This window comes from Gekko japonicus, unplaced genomic scaffold (assembly GCF_001447785.1).
Source record: "Gekko japonicus isolate JY-2015 unplaced genomic scaffold, Gekko_japonicus_V1.1 scaffold9, whole genome shotgun sequence".
Taxonomy (NCBI): domain Eukaryota; kingdom Metazoa; phylum Chordata; class Lepidosauria; order Squamata; family Gekkonidae; genus Gekko; species Gekko japonicus.
The window spans coordinates 1,613,651-1,633,392 of NW_015168044.1; the positions used below are offsets into that span (position 1 = coordinate 1,613,651).

The 19,742-nt window shown below is 42.9% G+C and overlaps 1 protein-coding gene across 1 annotated transcript in view; it reads right to left on the minus strand.

Moving 5' to 3' along the window:
- Window positions 1-1,279: 1,279 nt before the first annotated feature.
- ADAM9 (ADAM metallopeptidase domain 9) overlaps window positions 1,280-19,742 on the minus strand; it is an 81,657-nt gene continuing 63,194 nt past the window's right edge. Inside the window, 8 exon segments of the mRNA XM_015414182.1 lie at window positions 1,280-3,765; window positions 6,573-6,700; window positions 7,571-7,670; window positions 8,548-8,683; window positions 14,555-14,660; window positions 16,759-16,839; window positions 17,072-17,255; window positions 18,819-18,924. Coding sequence (XP_015269668.1) covers window positions 3,687-3,765; window positions 6,573-6,700; window positions 7,571-7,670; window positions 8,548-8,683; window positions 14,555-14,660; window positions 16,759-16,839; window positions 17,072-17,255; window positions 18,819-18,924 — 920 coding nt within the window. The 3' untranslated portion in view covers window positions 1,280-3,686.

Below are 19,742 nucleotides of genomic sequence, written 5' to 3' on the forward strand. Positions count from 1 at the left end.
GTAACTTCCAGGAACCATTGGCACAACATACAGGAAAGCTTTCTGCTTCTGGGTGTGTGTCTAGCTGGCATCCTTTTTGGGTTACCACACAGTTCGGTCCCTATTTGCACATTGCTTGCACAGTCCATTTTATCACTTATGGGTTATAAAGTCCATAAGAGCACATTAACTGCCTTGCAGGGCAACATTGGCAGAAGGAAGGGGAAAATAGAGGGAGGCAAGCCATGTTTATTTCCTTCTGCTTAGCTATAAGGCAGGGCTGTCTCAAGTAATTTTGCTCCCCAAGTGGATAGTATGGGAGGACAGCCTCATGGCAATAGGTATGGTTCCCTCCACCCCGACTTATGTTGTTGGGGCTCTGCAGTGACAGCTAAGGTAGAAAAGCATCTCCTCCTATGCCATGTCTTCTAGGTTCCAAGGGTCTGGAAAGCAGTTCCATAGCCAGTTACAGGGTTGCCAACTCTGGGTTGGGAAATACGTGGAGATTTGGGGGGGTGGAGCCTGGGGAGGGCAGGGTTTGGGGTGGGGAGGGACTTCAGCAGGGTATAATGCCATAGAGTCCACTGCCCAAAGTAGCCATTGTCTCCAGGAGAACTGATCTTTGTCATCTGGAGGTCAGTTGTAATAGCTGGGAAATTTTCTGTAGGGGAAATGATGTGCTGTGGTTGGGGAACATGGTGATTTCTGGGAGATCTCCAGGTCTCACAGGGAGATTGGCAACTCCAGTGGCAATTTAAGGGAAGATTGGGAGGTGTATTTACCTCAGGACACATTCAGTGACTCCCAACAGGAAACTGTTTAGAATGTTAGAGGCAAAGGTGAATCAGGCCACATATGCAAACGACCTCTTGTGTTCCGACTGGGTATTTAGGGGGAGAGGAACAGCATACTGTTTAGAATGTTGGAGGCAAAACTCAGGCAACGCAGCCAGTGGATAGGGACAGCTTCTGAGTGACACATCATGGCGCCAACTGATTTAGGAGCATGTGGAATGTTCAGAAAGTGCCACCCCACTACTCAATTATATATAAGGAGAGAGGAGAGATATTCTGACACCTAGTAATGTCTATGTCGTTTGATGGGTGTGATCTCGGATTGAGTAGAAAAAGTACAGATCTAGGAAGAGGGACTGTTCCAGAACAGTAAGAAGACCAAAAGAAAAAGAAGGCTGAAAACTGGAAAAGAAAATGGACAGAGACAAGTGATCTGTATGGCAAGACCCACAGGGAGATGTAAGTTTATATAATGGTCTAAAATAAACAGCAATAGGATTCTGGCACAATAGTTCAAGTATTTTATTATTGCAAATGCAGACATATATATGAATATATACAAACACCATTAAAGACTTTTTGGCAAGAATTATGGAGAAATTTACCAAATTACTTTATGCCAAACAAATAGTACTAAATGGGAATGTCTTAACATAATTTAGTATTTTTTTAACTCACTGAAGCTAGTGCAGCAGATGTGTCTTTCTTAACCGTCATTACCAATTATGAACAAACATTATACTATCTACGTATAGGCACCAGGATGTCCCATCACCTCAGCAAATATCAATCTACCCCTCCTGGTCTAAAGAAATCTTTTTAGCAGATATAATTTAAAAATCTGGCTTAATCAATGGTGCAAAGATTGCTTGCAGTTCAATCCAAAAGATTTAGCCAATGTAAACATCCTGACTGACACAAAAAAGCAACACTTTTCAAAAGATATGTATACCGGATACTTCAGCAGGCTGCTAGAGGTTAAAGTGCTCATAACATTTTCAAGGGCATTGCATAAAAATTGATTTTGCACCAATACTGATGCTCTCATACATTACAGTAAGTGTGCAGAGTTAGAGAACGTGGTTAGCCAGAGACTGTTCATACTACCCATCAGGTTAATGTACTCAGTCATCAGCTGTTACATCCACACCACACATTTACTGTAACATACCTAAAAAAAAATTAACAGTAGTATCTGCTTGTCTTGGCATGGACTGCTGAAGGCCACATGGAAAATCTATGGTAAACTGAAAGGCTGCTGTGAATTTGCATACTTTAGTTTCATGTCATTAGCACTGTTTGCATAGCATTTTTGTGAACCTGGTCAATGCCAAACTGTAGTTGGGAAACACACGGAAGCCCTACAGTAGTCTCATTCTGAAGAGGCTATCCTCAAAAATGAAAAATATAAAACAGCTCTGGAAAAAGTCTTGTTACACAGACACCGAAGTCATGGGAACTGACTTGCAATGAATTTGTGCTTCTTTTTATTTGTTCTCGCATTTCCAGTTTTTAGCACTGGTTGTCATCACATTTTTAAGCATTCCTCTGCAAATGAGGGATAGATACTTATTTCAAAATTTTAAAGCTAGAATGCTTTGGATTCTAGCAAGTTCATGGGAGCTGAATACAAATGCCTTGTGAGCCTACCCCACCCCCACCTAGACCTACAGAAGGTGACTTTCTCGTACCTTAATTCTGATAAATGATTAGTGGTAAATTAGAAGAATTTGTTGTGCTTCTATTTGTTAACAAAAACATTAAGTTAAACTTCCCTAACCTCCTTTATTATCTACAGTTTAGTGTCAGCCAGCATACAGTTAAAATTGTCTTCGTTTTTAAAAGTACGTTAATACTATAAAGATGCACACTGCCTCACACACCATTAAAACCTGTGCACGCACATTAAACAACACATTTCGTCTTCTTTTGAGAAGCAGACTAATTTTTCTTAGCACTTCAACATGTGCCTTTTAGACATGTGCACAGAAATAACAAAATCTGGTCGCCACAAAACAAACATTTGAAGAATTTTATGTTGCCTTTGGGAATGTATTGGCCCAGTTTCATTTGCAGTTTTTAATGCAGGCCTTTACAGTCACTATGAGTGAAGAGTGATGTTACATTAAAAGACAAGTCATAGCAGGTCCCTCAGCTACAGTGCAAACCTGGCTTCCAATCTGAATGACACATATTCCAACCAATCAAATGGTGGCTCCATCATCAGTCTTGTGCCTCCTCCCCATGCTTCAGCTGGACTGCCCACTATTTTATTTGCTGAGATGATTAATTCAAAAAGGAAACTGTTTCCTTAAAAGTGCAAAACGTCTCTGGAGATATTGAGGGTACGTATCTTGGTGGCATAATGAGTACCAGTATCTTGGTGGCATAAGGAGTACCAGCCAATCAGCACTGTCCACAACCAGCTTCTGCTTTGAATCTGCAGTACTGTTTGTTCTGAAGCTTGACCCTTTCAACAAAAGTAAATTTGGATTAAATTCAATTAGGGCGTTTCCAAATTGTGGCTCTAAAGATGTGCCCTTCTTCATCAAATTGTTATTCTTTGTGAGCAGACCGGGGGTGGGGGCAACCTTATAACAAGCACATTGTGTATACATTTAATCATAAAAGGGAAGAGATAGTTACACCCAAAATGTTTCAGACTGATCCACTTTCAAGTGGTCCAGCCTACCGCAGTTCGTACAGACAGTCTTCACAGGCTTGCTCGTTTCAGTTTCTGCAGCTTTGGTAGAGGTATTTGCTTGATAAGTTTACATTCCTTGGTTTTGCATTTCGTTTTTTTTTTCCTTATCCAGTGCTGAGGGAGAAGGAAGAGTTACAAGGGCCACTTGATGCAAGACTGATAAAGCTCCATCTTGGCAAACAGGGCAGCTTGTGAAAGAAAACGGAAAGTTATTTAGGGGGCAATGGTGCCGGCCGAGAAGGGTAGAGGTGTTCCTGAGGTGCCTTTTTCAGCACTGGGGGTGGAGGCCTGCAAGGAAAATGGAGAGTTGTTTTACTATCAAGCAACTGACACTCAATTAAAACATTCCCATTGATTAATCATATGCCTTTTAAATGATTAATCAACTACATTAAAATAAATTATTACCAAGGTCAGTTCATATTTTCTGTTATTCATCCCTGGTAAACCCACTATGGCCTATTTTGCCTTCCAGGAAGAGGTTGAGAATGCCTTTTCAAAATGCTGCTGATCCAAACATAAATGCACAATAATTGTGATTTGAGGGATTTCATGTCTTTCCCCCAAGTTTCCAAAGAAGGTCAATCCCTTCAATGAGGTGTAGATGGATCTTGACTGTAGCACTCATGCATGTAAATGGACATGCATGAACACTAGGGCACCGTCTTGCATTGCTGTTTTTGACACTGTAAAGCGCCTGAGGGTACAAATTCTACCAAAAGGCAAGTCTAGTTAACTTTTTTTTTATTGCAAAAATAAAATCTAGTGCATGGGCTGTTATTTCAACTGCTGTAGCTGGTGAGATTTATTATGAACATCTAGATATAATCAAATATTATACAAACAATTATGTTTTCCAGATACAGCTGCCTAAGACAACATTCTTTTAGCTTTTCAATCATGTGATTTGATTGTAGCTGAAGTTGTCTGAACACAAAATGCCAGTGCCCTAGCTTCTCTTCTCCACCACACCACTGCCACCGCTGCCACCAATGCTCGTTCCATCTGAGGACCATCAGACAAGCTTCCCTCAGAAGTGGCCACTGCTTAAACTCCCTCCCACCATGTGCCTCTTAAGAACTGACAAGCAAGTGGATGGCTGCTGTTGCTCTTCCTTATTGCCCTAATCACTACCCACCTGCTCTTTCTCTCAGAAGGCGAGAGACAGTAGACAGTAACAGCCAAGAGGAGTAGTAGCACAAGACTCCAACTGACAGTGGGCCCTGTGCTGGGCCTTGCCAGTTGTTGGCATAGGCCCTGATCACTAACCACCACCATCTCATAACATTGCTGAATATGTTCTGTAACAAGTACAAGATCCATACAAGATTAAACATTCTCAAGTCTTTGAGAAATAAAACAATTATGGCTAGCTTATAAATACTACCACTCACTGTTAGAAAATATGCCATTTTTCTTCTTTTTCATGGCCTATTATAGTTGCAAACCAGAACAGAAATAGATAATACATTTAAAAATAGCCTCAAAACAATATATAAGTGTGCCCAAGAAATTGCATAAAGGAACTGTATATATGTACATCAACTTCTTCTCCTGCCAGGCTTACATGATAATTGCACCTCTCTCTCTCACACTCTTAAAATGGCAGCCAAGATCTTGCACTGTAGCCTCACAAGATCTTGGTTTTTCTTCCTGTAAGCTACTGCCTGGATCACCTGGTGGTTCCTCTGTCACCATTTCCCTTCTCTCATCACCTCTACCATCACAATGGCTCCTCCAACTGGCATGGCTGGCAGTGATGCTTTCCAGCTACTGATGCGGTCTCTGAAAGTTTATGGGGTTGCTAAGCAACCCTTAAAATGGCAGCCAAGATCTTGCACTGTAGCCTCACAAGATCTTGGTTTTTCTTCCTGTTAGCTCCCTTATAAAAGTTTTTAAAATTCCCATCAACTTTTTTTCCCATTTCTGGACTTCAGTGCAAACCTGGGGGCTGTCCCAGATTCTTACAAACATTGATCCAGTCTGTACCTGGTCCCAGTGTGTGGATTTTTCAGTCCACATTCAGTGGGCCAGGTTCAGAATTAGATATATGATTTGTAACATTCAAATATAACATGCAGACATTGTGAAAGAAGAAAAAGGCATTTGGATATCACCTTGGGATGTTGTAACAACTGAAGATGCCATGTGAAAACATGGTGGCAGTGGCCACCAGGAAACGCCAAAGTTATATCCAACTCCTGCTTTCCTCCAGTGTTCACATGCTTCACCCCCTCTTACCATGCCAAAAGGAATGGAGAGGTAAGGGGCAAGCAGGAAGACTGGGTGAATGACAAGAAACTGAGGTGAGGTAGCAACAGTCGAGGGGAGTAGGTGAGGGATGGAAAGCAGAGATAGACTAGGGGAGGCAGGAGATAGCAGGGGGGAAACAAAGTCACTGTGGTAACAGGACTTAGAACAGTATCCACAGTAAGAGAAGCAAGGACAGGTGGGGAAATGAGATTTCTCCTCTTCTGCAAGTCCTTGAGGGTTTCCTTCTTGTAAACTATTACTAGAGACCATGCATGGCCCATAAGCCCTGTACAGGGTTCAGTCAATTTCCAGTTTTTGCTGCCTGGGTGGCACTGCAGAAACAGAGCAAGTTGTCAAGCACCTGGAGAACCACTAGCAATGGATAGCCTTCATCTTGGTAGTTTACAAGTTTTATAAATCTGACATGTTACGCTTGCATATTTCTTCCACTGAACTCCAGCAAATGGTACTGACTGAACCTAGAACCGCTTAGAGTTACCAAGATTGTGGAACTGTGTACCTGCAGACCATTTCCTGGGATACACACAAATTATCCAACATATACACATGTGTGTGTAAACATACCTTATCATGATCACAGGTTAATCTTTCAAGGAGCTCTGGTTGGTATGCGTATGGCTATTCCACTTTATCCTCACAACAGCCCTGAGAGATACTGGCTGACCCAAGATTACCAACTGAGCTTCATGGCTGATGGGGGATCTGAACCCAAGTGTAATGCTTGTAGGACTGCACCACACTGACTTTCATGTGGGAAAAGGGTGGGGTGGGGGGAGTTCACATGCCGACTGAACCTTTCTCCATTTTGCCATTATACTGACCTTTGTGGTATACACTGCTGTTCCATGGGCTGCAGAGAAGGAAGAGGAGAAGCGTAATAGTCAGGTTCAGAGTTATGTTGTGGATCAACTGTATGTGACGGCACTGGGTACTTATATGGCTGCACGTTCTGTGAGGAAACCGTTGTTATTCAAAGATGACTCGTTGCTTTAACATCATGGGTTGCTTTAAAATCATGGGTTGATGGCATCCTTCAAGCACACTGCCAAACCCCTCCCCAACCCCCCCATAATCATTTTCAGGCTTTGTCATTTTCTCACACACCCCTCCACCCTGCTGGCTATGCGCTGATCCCCTTCCAGTTGTCTGATCACATACATCTATTTTTTTTGTAATCCAAAGCTTCTCTCCTTCCACTGCAAGCCCACCCCCACCCCCTTTCCCTGCCCTGGAATAAAATTACTTCTTGACCTCAAATAGGAGAATGAATTAAAACTGTTTCAACTGTGGCATTTCGACGACAGCCTAGAGGGTGACATTAGATATGTGGCCATGTCTGAAACTCACACAGACATCTATATTGCCATATGAGCACAAGATCAGGAGCCAACGCATGCTGTGCCTTTCAAATATGTGCTTTCATGCAGAACCTTTCAGCTGGAATCTCAGAGGAGGAAGAGGTGATTGGAAAGCTGCTGACGGTCAAAGCAGGCACTAGTAGGCTTCAAGTGTTCATGTACTCTAACTCCCCCTTTTTTTAAAAAAGTAGACCATGCTTACCTAGGCCACCAACTTAAACAGGTTTAACAGGCTGGGAACTGTAGTTCTGTGAGGGGGCTGAGACTTGCCAACCACACTCTCACCAAGATATAATTCTCAATAATTGGTGGGGAGAGACATGTCATTTGTAGTGGTGTACAATTGCCATATATGGAGTCTGCTTGTACTGCTTGTATTCACTGTGAGTGAGCTCTGAGCTCTCCCCTCTCCCAGCTCTTTTGATAACTGCATGCCAAAATCATATTCCACTGTCTCCTACCGTTTGAAATGACAGACGCCTCGAAGAATATGGCACACTTTGTGGGTGTTCTATGTGCACAGGCTCTTGACTTTCGCTCGCCGGTGACCCATTCCAACATCTCAATAAACAGAAATGCAAAAATATTAAATTACACCAGTAACTCCTTTCAAAAGTTTAAAGTGACTACAATAAAGTATGTTCCCAGAATTCAGGAAATGGAGGAGTGTTACCCCATGCAGGAGATACATGCAACACTTTTCAGCGGCTGTCTTCTGCAAACACCAACCGGGAAGGGATTTGGGGATTCAGGAACACTCCAGCATTCTTGCACAAGGGTCAGAGGTTAGACGTGGACTATCAAATTGAGCAGCTAGTGCTAAGCTGCTGTTTTAAGGGTATCAGAGTCTCCAGATTCCACGCAGGACTACTACAGGAAAACTGAATATGAACAGCATTTTCCACACTACCTGCAATTCTGCTCAAAAGCCTTGTTTTCTGCAAAGTAATTTTTGGTGAGCTCACAGCGCAATCCTAAACAGAGTAACACCCATCTAAGTCCACTGAAATTAATGAGCTTAGAAGACGATAGTGTTGCCTAGGATAATACTCTTAAAGAGCAAGTGCTGGAGAGTTGGTTTTAGCACAGTGGCTTAAGAGAGTGACAGTGCAATCCTTTGTAAAGTCACCTCCTAAAACCACTGACTCCAGTGGACTTAGAAATATGTTACTCTGCTTAGGATGGCACTGTGAGTTACAGATCAAAGACTCTCTGGTTCAAATCTTGCCACTAGGTGGCCTCTCTCAGCTGCAGCCCTTTCATCTGCAGTATGGGGAAGATCATAATGATAGTCTCATACCTTACAGGATTGCTGTAAGTAAAACAATAACGTAATGTACAGGAGTGCTTGGAACACCTGAGGGTGTTATACAGATACTAAGTATTATTAATATTAAGAGTTGGAGAGGAGGAGGGGGATAGTGCAAGGCACACTCACCTACAGTGATCTACCAGTGGCAGGAGGGAATGGACCCAATTATCTTTTGTTAAGTGACAGAACAGCAAAACTAGCAATATGGGAACAACTACGAAGAAGAACGCTAGCAGCCAATTTTTTGTTGTGTTGTCCATTCCTGGAAGGGAAGAAAAAAGAAAAGAAAAAGGTGAGAAGCAGCTTTGGTTAAAATGCTGCTAAACTTGTACCTGCAAAGCTTTCTCAAGTTCCTGCAACAAAGAGGAACAGAAATGGAGCTGCCATAGCACACAACGCTGGCAGGCAGCCCCTGCACGACAGCACTGCAGCAGCCCTGAGGATACAGGCGGCATCCGTATAAGCGTAACTGGCAAGCATGGACCAGCTCAGTGTCCACTGAAATGATCCTGTAAGTCCCTACAGTGAGGTAACAGCAAGCAGAATTGGGCACACTGCTTCTATCAGTGGCATAATTCTTTCCTGTGGGCCAGTGCTTGGACCCAACCCAAGGCCTTTTCGTGCACAATGAATGCACAAAGCTCTTTTATTTAGGGCAATTTAGCACAGTACTACTGCCTACTCCAAATGACATCCAGGGTCTCAAGCAGACATGGTCATTTCCTAGCTTCTGCTATCAGGGGTTCTTTTTATCTCCGGATGCCTGAAGTCCTTCCACATCCAGAGGACATGTCGCTATCTGAGCTATTCCCTGAGCCATGGTCCCTCCCTACACAATGGCCATGGCAATGCTTTGCAGTGGAGGGAATGGGGTCCTCTTTGACTCTTTGATCAGCATCAGAAGCTGGAATAAAGTTGCATTCATGATAGCTGAAGTAAGAGGAGACAGAGGGGGGTTGGGGAGAGGGGAATGGAACACAATCAGGCAGGCAGAGGAGTGTCCATCAGCTTCAGTGGCACAAGTTACTTTGCTGCACCCTAAGCTGGTTGCTGGTATAGTTGAGAGACTGAACTCTGCTCCAGGAAGTTGCTGGTTCAGATCTCTCCTCGGTAATGAATTGATTGCATGGCCTCAGGAAAGCTGCACTCTTTCAAAATGGATATAATAATAGTGGCCCACCTAAAAGGTACAAGAAGATAGTATATATGAGCCACTTTGAAAGCTGAAAGCACTACATAAATACTAATCATTATTAAGCCACAGCATAGCATCAAGGTCTCAAACTCTGGTCGTCTCATGGAAGAAAGGACAGGGTCACACAGGAACCTGTGAACCATACCAGACATGTACAGAAGCTTTTAGCTGCCTATAGCAGCCATCATTTCTGAGAGCTGCTCTGGACATCACCGGAGAGTCTTGTTCAGCCATTGCTTGCCTACTTTTTCTGCCTCATTCATCTGGATATCAGAGATTAACCAGAACTCAGGCTCTGCAATGGAGGTACAGACAAGCAGCAGTGCCTCTGTAAAAGCTAGAAGGCGCTCTGTGGTTATCTGCACTAGCCGTGGCTTTTGTGTTACATCCTTTCCAAACAAGCTTTACCATCTTGGACACATAAATACACACAGGGCTATCCTGTCATATCCCCATTTATGTTTCCAGGAAGCATGATGTTAAATCACTTCAGCCAAAAGGGTGAGCAATTAGTTCAATAAGGAAAAAGACTGATGTAGCTATGGAGTCAGGAATCTTCAACTCTCTCCTCTGCCGTGAGCGCATTCAAATGGCCTTGGGTAAGTAAGTAATTCCCTCTTTGCCTCATCCCCCACCCATCTGTTGCATGAGGACAATAATACCAGCTTATTTTACAGGGAGCACTGGCATAGTGGAGTAGTTAATAGCCTAAACTGTAACCTGAGAGATGCCTGGTTGAAATCTTGGCTCGGCTATGAAAACAATTTGTGGCCTTAGGCAAACTACTTCCTTTCACAGAACCCTGCTCTGGGCAGATGATGATGTAACAGGTTTATCATGAGGGTTACTAAGAGAATGCATTTCAAATACTTTGGAAATTCTAGAACACTAATAATGCTAAGATGGTCAAGCAGATGCTGAGTTCCATATCTAGTGGGTCAGTCCTAAACAGCAAGATTTCTTTGGATTTGATAGCTCCTACATGCAGCCAGTGATTGCTATAGGCAGCCAAAGTCCTCCATACATGTGGGAGCAAATCCCAGGATGAAAGCAGCCTGGAAGGTATGCACAAATCCCAAATGGAGCTTGCTGAATGATGAAGAATTGCTCTACACATGCTGTACAACTAATCTTCTCACTGCAGGAACTCACCTGTAGATGACTTGTTTCAAAGTTTATCCTGTTCACTGAAGAAGTGTGTGTGCGCACAAAAGTTTATACCTTAAATAAAACTTTGTTGGCATAAAAGGTGCCACTGGACTCAAACTTAAAACAAGTAATTTTCAGAAGAAACCCGCTCCTGCCATTACCTGGGGACTGATATACTAACTCAGTTACTATTGGTTAGCAGGGAGTGGTAGAGCAGCCTCAGTAGCATTAATCTACTTCTGAAGATCTGGAAAATCGAATGTTAAAAAAACCTTTTTGTTGTACACTGATGGATTCTAAGAATGTCTATAGGCTGCATGAGAGTCACTTGAGAGTCTCACAAACAAGATCCTAACTAAAGATTTGGAGGGGAGGGGGTCTAAAGATGCACTTCAAAGAGGAGGACATCACAGTTCAACACTAAACAGCAAACGTTTGAATACAGGTAGACTAATATGCTTAACTGAATGTTATTTGATGTATTAAAAATTTTTTACTAGAAAAAGATATTTTATAAATCTTTTATAAACTATATTTATAAATTTATTATAAATGTATAAAGATATTAAAAGTCTTTTTAAAAATGAAGTGCCTAAATGCTTGCTAGTTGTCTCCATACCTTTACACTCATTGGCTAGAACCCCGGAAGGCAGGAGCAAGGTAACATTTGAATGAGCACAATTTGCTTAGATTACAGCCTGTACATTTCCATTTTTACTTTGAAAGTGAAAAGGCCAAAGTAATCTTTTTATCCCCTCATAATGAAAGCTAAACATTTATGGAAGGGGCTTCTAATACACAAGGGGAGGGGCGCAGTCCCATTATATGCAGATCTAAGTTAAAAAGAAGAATGCAAAGGCTACTCACATCTTATGACTGGGAATCTTATCATTTCCAGAGGAAAAAGAGACAAGGTCAGGGAAAGCTTAAGGTATCATCATTCATAATATATTTGCATTTCAGCATTATTATTATTAAGGAAATTATTATGCTACCTCTGCCAGGAAGCTGCCCAAGGCAGACTACAAAATAACATTAAAACATAACATTAGACGTTATGAATTAAAACCCAGCATTAAAAAAGCAGCAAGAGAGTAAAAACAAATCACTGAGCAGCTGAAAATGACTAATGATTTCCAGACCGAAAGCACACTATAGAATGATTTTAAAAGATCAACCCCTTCATTAAAAGCCCACGCAAACAGAAGTGTTTTGGCCTGGTGCCCAGAAGACAACGTTGTAGGTGCCAGGCAAGCATCAATGGGGAAGGCATTCCAGAAGTGAGGGGCTGTCTCTAATCACGAACCGCCTCACCTCTGAAAGCGAGGGCATGGACAGCAGGGCTTGTGAGGCAGATCTTAGCTGGTGGGATGGACAATAGTTTAGGCAGAATTCAAAGAAGAGATGGGGACAAGCAAGGAAATCAGCTCTCCACAATCTCCATACCCTCACTACAGCTGCAGCTCTTCCATGGACCATGTCACTTGACCTTACTGTTACTAATTCCTCAAACTCCCTATCCCTGTTATCACATTTTTGTCTGACCATCCTCCCAGGAGCTCAGGTATGCTTAGGTGACTCTCCCCTCCTTTGTTTTATGTGTCTTAGCATTTCAATAACCTTCCCAAAATGATGCTATTCCAATAGTTTCCCCCTCCTTCCCTCACGTGTATTATGCACCTGCAAAATCTGTTTAAAAACAAAACAAAACCAGCAAGGTAACCCATTGATCTAATGTCTTCTCCAGGAGAGACTTAGATTGCATAGCATGACTTGAAAAACATACTAAATAGTCACCAACCTTGGCCATAAGCCGGGTACTTATTATCTGTCTGCTGTTGATTCGGGTACAAATTATCTGTCTGCTGTTGATTCGGGTACAAATTATCTGTCTGCTGCTGAGTCTGGTACCATCTTCGATAACGTACAGCCTTTGGGACAGGGGTTGCCTTAATGTCTGCATTTAGTGCAACATGCAGTGCGGAGTCTGTTCTCAAATAATAAATATATTAGGCAGCAATGTTGCAGTATCACCAGAGGCTGGAACCACAACCCTAAGCCCTCCTTCACCAGCCACACCTCTGTGACACAGCAGGTGCATACAACTTGCAAGAAGTTGCTTGTTGTTCAGACAATGTTTATCTTTGGGCTTCTTTTTAAAAAAAGATCCAAAGAGCAATTGCCTTCACTTAAAGAACCGCAGCCGAGGAGGAAGCAGCATATAAAAATCAAGGTGTGCAGAAAAGACATCAAGAAATACGGGGAAGCTTTGTGGAAACACATGAAACGTGAAAAGCAGACTTTTTAGCACCTGTTCTTTATATTTCTTTCTCTTCATCTTTCTTCTTGTTTTCCCTTCCTGTCCCTCTTTTCTTTTTTTCTTTCTCATTTGGGCATTTCTGCTTATTTGAAACCTCTCTGTGTATGTAGGGTGGTAAGAGCAGTGTAAAAGGTTTGTAAAAAAACCACCACTAACAGGTTACTTTTAAATCAAAGGTAACTTTAGAAAGTATTTAAATTTCAACAACTGTGTTTAAGGAAAAGGAACAGGGCAGGTTGGGGACATAGGTGAAAGAAACCTGAAGAATAGTGGTTTAAAAGTAATTTTATTGGTTGGTTAGTGTGCACTAAACTTTATAAAATATAAAATAACTATAACATTAATAGAATAACTTTTCAAAATTCTAAAGTTCATAATCCATCAGTCAAAAAAAGTGCTATCTTCTATTGGCTTACGTTCTACATTGAATCTTTCAGCAATGATGCAATACACTTTCCTCTGGACAGGCATACTGAATAGGCTTGCAAGCAGCTACTTGCCCAGTCACTAGTGGCAAACAGAGAATGGTACTAGGTGACCAGAAACGAACACCCCCCCTTTTCAAGTCTTTGTTGCCCCACATTACTGCCTAAAAGGTAAAGGTTTCCCTTGCTCAAAAGCCAGTCGAATCCAACTCTAGGGGGCGGTGCTCATTTCCGTTTCCAAGCCAAAGAGCCAGGGCTGTCCGAAGACTTCTCCATGGTTATGTGGTCGGCATGACTAAATGCTAATGCACACGGAACACTGTTACCTTCCCGCTGAAGTGGTACCTATTTATCTACTTGCAATTTCTTGCTTTCAAACTGCTAGGTTGGCAGGAGCTGGGGCCAGAGACAGGAGCTCACTCTGTCACACAGCACTAGGGTCTCGAACTGCTGAACTAAAGACCTTCCAATCTGCTGCTTAGTGTCTTAACCTCTAAGCCACCGCAACCCCTCATGTGATTGCCTAGGCATGTGTAAACAGGCAAACTAGTAAAAATGTCTGTGGATTAGTGTCTTTTTAGTGGTATCTGGACTTATTTGCCAGATTGATTTAAAAATGACTTAGTAGTTATGTATATTTATATGCTTTCTAGTTCTTTAAAAAAAAACCTGCTGTAAACCAGTCTATCAAGACCAAGGTGGGATGTGCATTTTGAATAAGCACACACATTTGGAAATAAGCTTATTTCAACCAGGATACAGTTGCTCTTGCAGAAATTGGCCCAAGAGAACAAGCTCAAGAATTAGCAAGATTCACCTTCTACCCCAAAGTCCAGTGGCCAGAAGTTTCCAAAGGCAAATAAATCAAAACCCACGCTCCTCTCCCTCCTGGAAAGTGAAACCTAACAGAGTCAGCCACCACCATGTTAGCCGGTTTGGACTTAGCTACATGGGAACAGCTAAGTCCTGAACCCGCAGTTCCTCCACTCGCCACCAACTGCAAGAGGATGGGACACATGACAGAGTTTTCCTTAGAATACTTGCCATTATATGTAGGTCCGCTGTCCAGACTGCCCCCGTAGCCTTTGGATTCACAGTAGGGGGGGGCCCAACCTGGATGACAGTGGCAGTTCTTATTGCTGTTGCACACCTGTTTGTTTAAAAAAGAATATTATTAACCTAATTTTGTAAAGGACCAGGGACCTCAAATCAAGAACTATAGCAGTGGGACCTAGCAAACTTAACTCTCCGCCCTACCACGGTATCTTGTGAGAGGAAGGAACTGCTAGCCTACTCTCCACTGCTATTTCATGCCAACACTGCAGAGGGTGATATTGCAGCTGTCAGAAGGAGTCAGGTGACACATGAAGCCAATCCAGTTTCACTTGGTCCTGCAACGATTCTACCTCTCAACTAGCTTCTCCATCTCTTCAACATGCTGCAAACTTCCCATCTCTGCTTGCCTGTGATCTCCAGACTCTCAATTATCATATTCCAGAACATTCTTTCATTGTCACTCCAGTTGCTGTGATTGCAGTAAGCTGGAAGGAAATCAAATTCTCCAAGTGCCACAAAGAATGTGTGTGGACAGATGTAGCTGACAGAAGTTTCTAGTAACATATTTTTCTATGGAAACAGTGAGAAGACTATCCCAATCCTTCACTTCTGGCAGAATCCCTGTGTCTTTAGCAAAAAGTGGAAAATGTGACACTTTTCTCAGCATGGAGGTACAGTTATGAGAAAGCCTTACCTACTGAGTTTCTGTTGGACAGGGAGCCAACAAAGGAAAATTATCCCTGCTCTGAATTTGTTTCATGGCTCAACAATCTTCTTTCTCCCTCCACTGCTTTGTGACAATAATATAACCTTATTCTTCTCTATCTTTTCCTCGAGTCTCTGCCCACTTCACCTACTCTTCCCTGTAATTCACTCCACTAGTAGCTCTGGACTCCCTGACTACCTCCTGGGAATACTTAGGGCCTAAACACGTTACATAGTCCTTGCAGCATGTCCAGATCTATCAGAAAGAGAGGACTTTCAATCAGGCGTGGTCTGTGAGCTCCCCACTGGTAACTCAGTCCCCAGACACACGAGACCCCACTTTGGATCGGGATCATGGCATGTGAGGAGGGGTTATTTAAGTCTTTCTCCATGCACACCATTTTTGTGAGCTGAAATAGCCCCAAGGGCACCACTTGCTCTGTTGAGGACTCTACTCATACTGATGGGATATACATAGGCTGCGGTCACACACACTAAATAATCCACTTTCAGTCCACCCTCCTGGGAATACTTAGGGCCTAAACACATGTTACATCATCCTTGCAGCCTGTCCAGACCTACCAGAAAGAGTGGACTTTCAATCAGGCATGGTCTGTGAGCTCCCCACTGGGAACTCAGTCCCCAGACGCACGAGACCCCACTTTGGATCGGGAACATGGCATGTGAGGAGGGGTTATTTAAGTCTTTCTCCATGCACACCATTTTTGTGAGCTGAAATAGCCCCAAGGGCACCACTTGCTCTGTTGAGGACTCTACTCATACTGATGGGATATACATAGGCTGCGGTCACACACACTAAATAATCCACTTTCAGTGCACTTTCCAACTGGATTTTGCCAGTTCACACAGTAAAAATCCAGTTGGAAAGTGCACTGAAAGTGGATTGAAAGTGGATTATTTATTTGGTGCGTGTGACTGCAGCCATGTTTCTCCAGTATGAGAAACACCACTCCTCCAGAGTTATTTCAGTCAAGAACATGACACAGAGGGAGAGGCTTAGGCATTCTCCACTTGTGTGCTGAGATCCTCCTCTGTGTTGGTCTCCTGTGAATTCCTAGTGTAGAACTCACAACATACATCTGAGTTAAATTCTTTAAGGCGAACCTGAACACACTGAAAGGATTGTGTAACATGTGGTTTGGCTTTTAGCCTCCTTGCTTTGCCCACGTAATTACTCCTCTTCAAATAGCCAGTTTGAAGCTCTAGTCCCAGTGAAACTGAGCTGTCACTTTCCCTGAAGAAGTCCATTTGTGAACATTCTATGCTACCTGTCTCATTCTCCTGGCATTTAGAATGTCTGAATATTCCAAAACACCTCAGCCAAAACATAAAGTCAGGAGCTGGGAAATGAAGGGTGATTCTTCTGGCCTGTACGTCAGCTACTATAAACTGCCAGACAAAACAAACCTCAGTGTTACAATCCCAGGTGAAAGTATGAACTAGTATGTGGTTTTTATTTTACTTACCCCCTGTCCATTGCATTTATTATGTATGTCACAGTCATAACCAAGAACAGCTACATCTACACACTGGTAGTGCTTACATATCTGGAAAAATAAACACACAAAACCTGAAATTCATGATGACATGGGGCTGCAAGCTTTAAAATCACCTCACCATTTAATAAAACTTTAGTTCCTAAAAGCTTTCCTCAGAGATTAAACGTTGCCCCACAGTGAACTGGTCGGCTTGAAAATCAAAACTCAGGGGCTACTGAATAGCCCACACAATGCTGCAGAGTGCAACAGGGATTATATGTAGAGAAATCTCCTAGTTTACCTTTCCAGCAGCACATTTTGTGCCTTCATTCACCATCCCCGGATCTGGTACATCTGACCCCAGCTGGAAGTCCACTCCCCAACAGACGCTGCCTTTGATGGGAGACTGAATAATAGCAGGCTCAATCCCAAAGACTGGGAGAGTTTTCACATTCTCACACTGCAGCTTCCCACACATGGCGTTCCTGTGGCATGATATTTTAAATTACTGTTATGATTTCTGGCATGATCTAGGGATTTATAGAAAGTCACACTCCCCGACAGCAATCCTGGAATCGGGTATCAAAAGAGCAGAACAGGTGTTGTTATAATTGCATAATGAGGACATGGATTTATCTATGCCACTGGCAAGAATACTTTAATCCTCCAAGAAAATGAGATAGAGGCACATGAGCCTTATCCACAAAATGAGAATTTACCTTGCAATTTATTTAACTGCAACAAGTGCAAAGATACTAAAAGGCACACCTGTTGTCAGAGGCAGTGTGTTTATTTTAACATGTGTAGGTGCCACCTCTTTCCCACAAATGTCCAAGTGAGGTCACAAGGGTATAACCCACTTAAAACAACACATATAGCAATATAATCAAATGCAGAAACCAACTGGACCACCTAAAACTAAAGCAGTAGCAAACAGTAGTAGCACTAAAACAATAGTAAGTAAAAACAAACAGCAATTGCTTTTTAAAAAAAAGCATAATGTGCACCAAAAACAAAATAAATTATCATTCCTCCCCCTCCCATAGTACAAACTGAATACCATTTTGCTGGGGGGGGGGGACAACAATAAGGGATTCTTTGGCCTCTGTTCTCTACTTGTGGGCTTCCAGAGCACCTGGATGGCCAGCTGTGTTTCATCTGATCCAGGAGAGTTCTTCATATTCTCTAAATGCTGTACTGGCTAATCATTATTGACTAACGGTGCCTCTCTTACCTGCTTGTTTCTGCAGCAACCTGCCCATCTGATATCATTCTGCAGACCAGGGTTCCCTCTAAGCTGAGTTAGTGTGAGCTAGCTCACAGTTTTTTAGCCTCCGGCTCACACATTTTTGTCTCAGCTCAGGAAGGATGGCTCCAGAGCAAACTAATTTATGCAGTAGCCAAATCACTCGCTCACAACTTTAATGCCAGTAGCTCACAAAGTAGAATTTTTGCTCACAAGACTCCACAGCTTAGAGGGAACATTGCGGACTGGGACACCCACATTTTGTTTATATGTGGCCCATTCCTGACTCATATGAGGTGTAGGATGGAGGATCTGGTTTTTGCATCCAAACTGCATGAGAATGAAAAAAAAGTTTCCCTGCCTTATTTTAGCGTAGTCTGGTCTCAAAGCTTGGCCAGGAGAAAAAGTGCCTGGTGGAATGGACTGCAGGGAATGTAGGCGGGGAAAGATTCACCTCCCCTCCTCTGCATGCATGTTTTTAGCAAAAATAACAGCCCCACCTACCCACTTGCTGGTCTATATATGACTGGGGAACAGCTGTGATTAAACAAATGCCAAGTTTTCTCTGCACTCTGGTGGATCTTACAGTACGCGCCCCCAACCTCCTGGTTTGACCCTTGGTCATCTAGCTTTTATGCACCTTTCAGCTGAATACACCACCACCACCACCCCACACACAGCAGCTGTAGAACATTCACTTGTATGTAAAGACCTTTCAGCTGAATACACCACCACCACCACTACCACCCCACACACAGCAGCTGTAGAAAATTCACTTGTATGTAAAGCCACATCAACCTACCAGCTTGAGCACTTCTTGTAGTCATGGCCATGATAACCACAGTTTCCAAACCTGTCACCTTTGGAATTCACTTCAGAAAAGCAAACCTCAGGGGCAGCCTTTGCCTCTGCAAAACAGATTTGGAAAACCAGGTTAGTAATTAGTGCATCGCTCACATGTGTAGCACATGAGTTTGCTCCTGTAGCACAGTGATCCACAACATGGTGCCCACGGGTGCCAGGGTGCCCACCAGCTTCTTCCTCAAGGAACCAATCCTGGCTTTCCTCTCCCTCATTACAGCAACAGGTGCTTCAGATGATCGAGGATAACTTTGGGTCTGCAGGGAGCACTCACTCAGAAATAGCTGCCCTCAGCATAGCAAGACACTTGGCTTTGAATCTCTCAACATTCTGTGAATGCCACCCATGGCAGCCATTTTGTGACTGGTCCTGCATCTCGAAGGAGCCATTTTGTGATGATGCTGATAATCTTTCTCAGAATTCTGAAAGTACTCACAGACTTAGCATGGTTGGGGATCCATGCTTTATAGTAATGTAGTAAGAACAGCAACACAATGTAACTGAGCAAGTAGGGACAGCTTAGGCCACAGTTGTCTGAACAAACAATGCTGGAGAAACAAATGGCTGCACCAGTAGGCGGGGGGAAAGAAAAAAGCAGGTGCAAGGTGAAAGTACGTATTACAGCTTTATAGATCCCTATCTGTTTTGCAGTAAAGCTTCTTCAGGGGATCTTCTACAGGGTTTTTCAAATTCCACCTTGAGCAATGAAGTCATTGCTCTTCAGGGGATCTTCAGGGGATCTTCTACAGGGTTTTTCAAATTCCACCTTGAGCAATGACTTCATTGCTCAAGGTGGAATTTGAAAAACCCTGTAGAAGATCCCCTGAAGATAGCATGAAGAGCAATGACTTCATTGCTCAAGGTG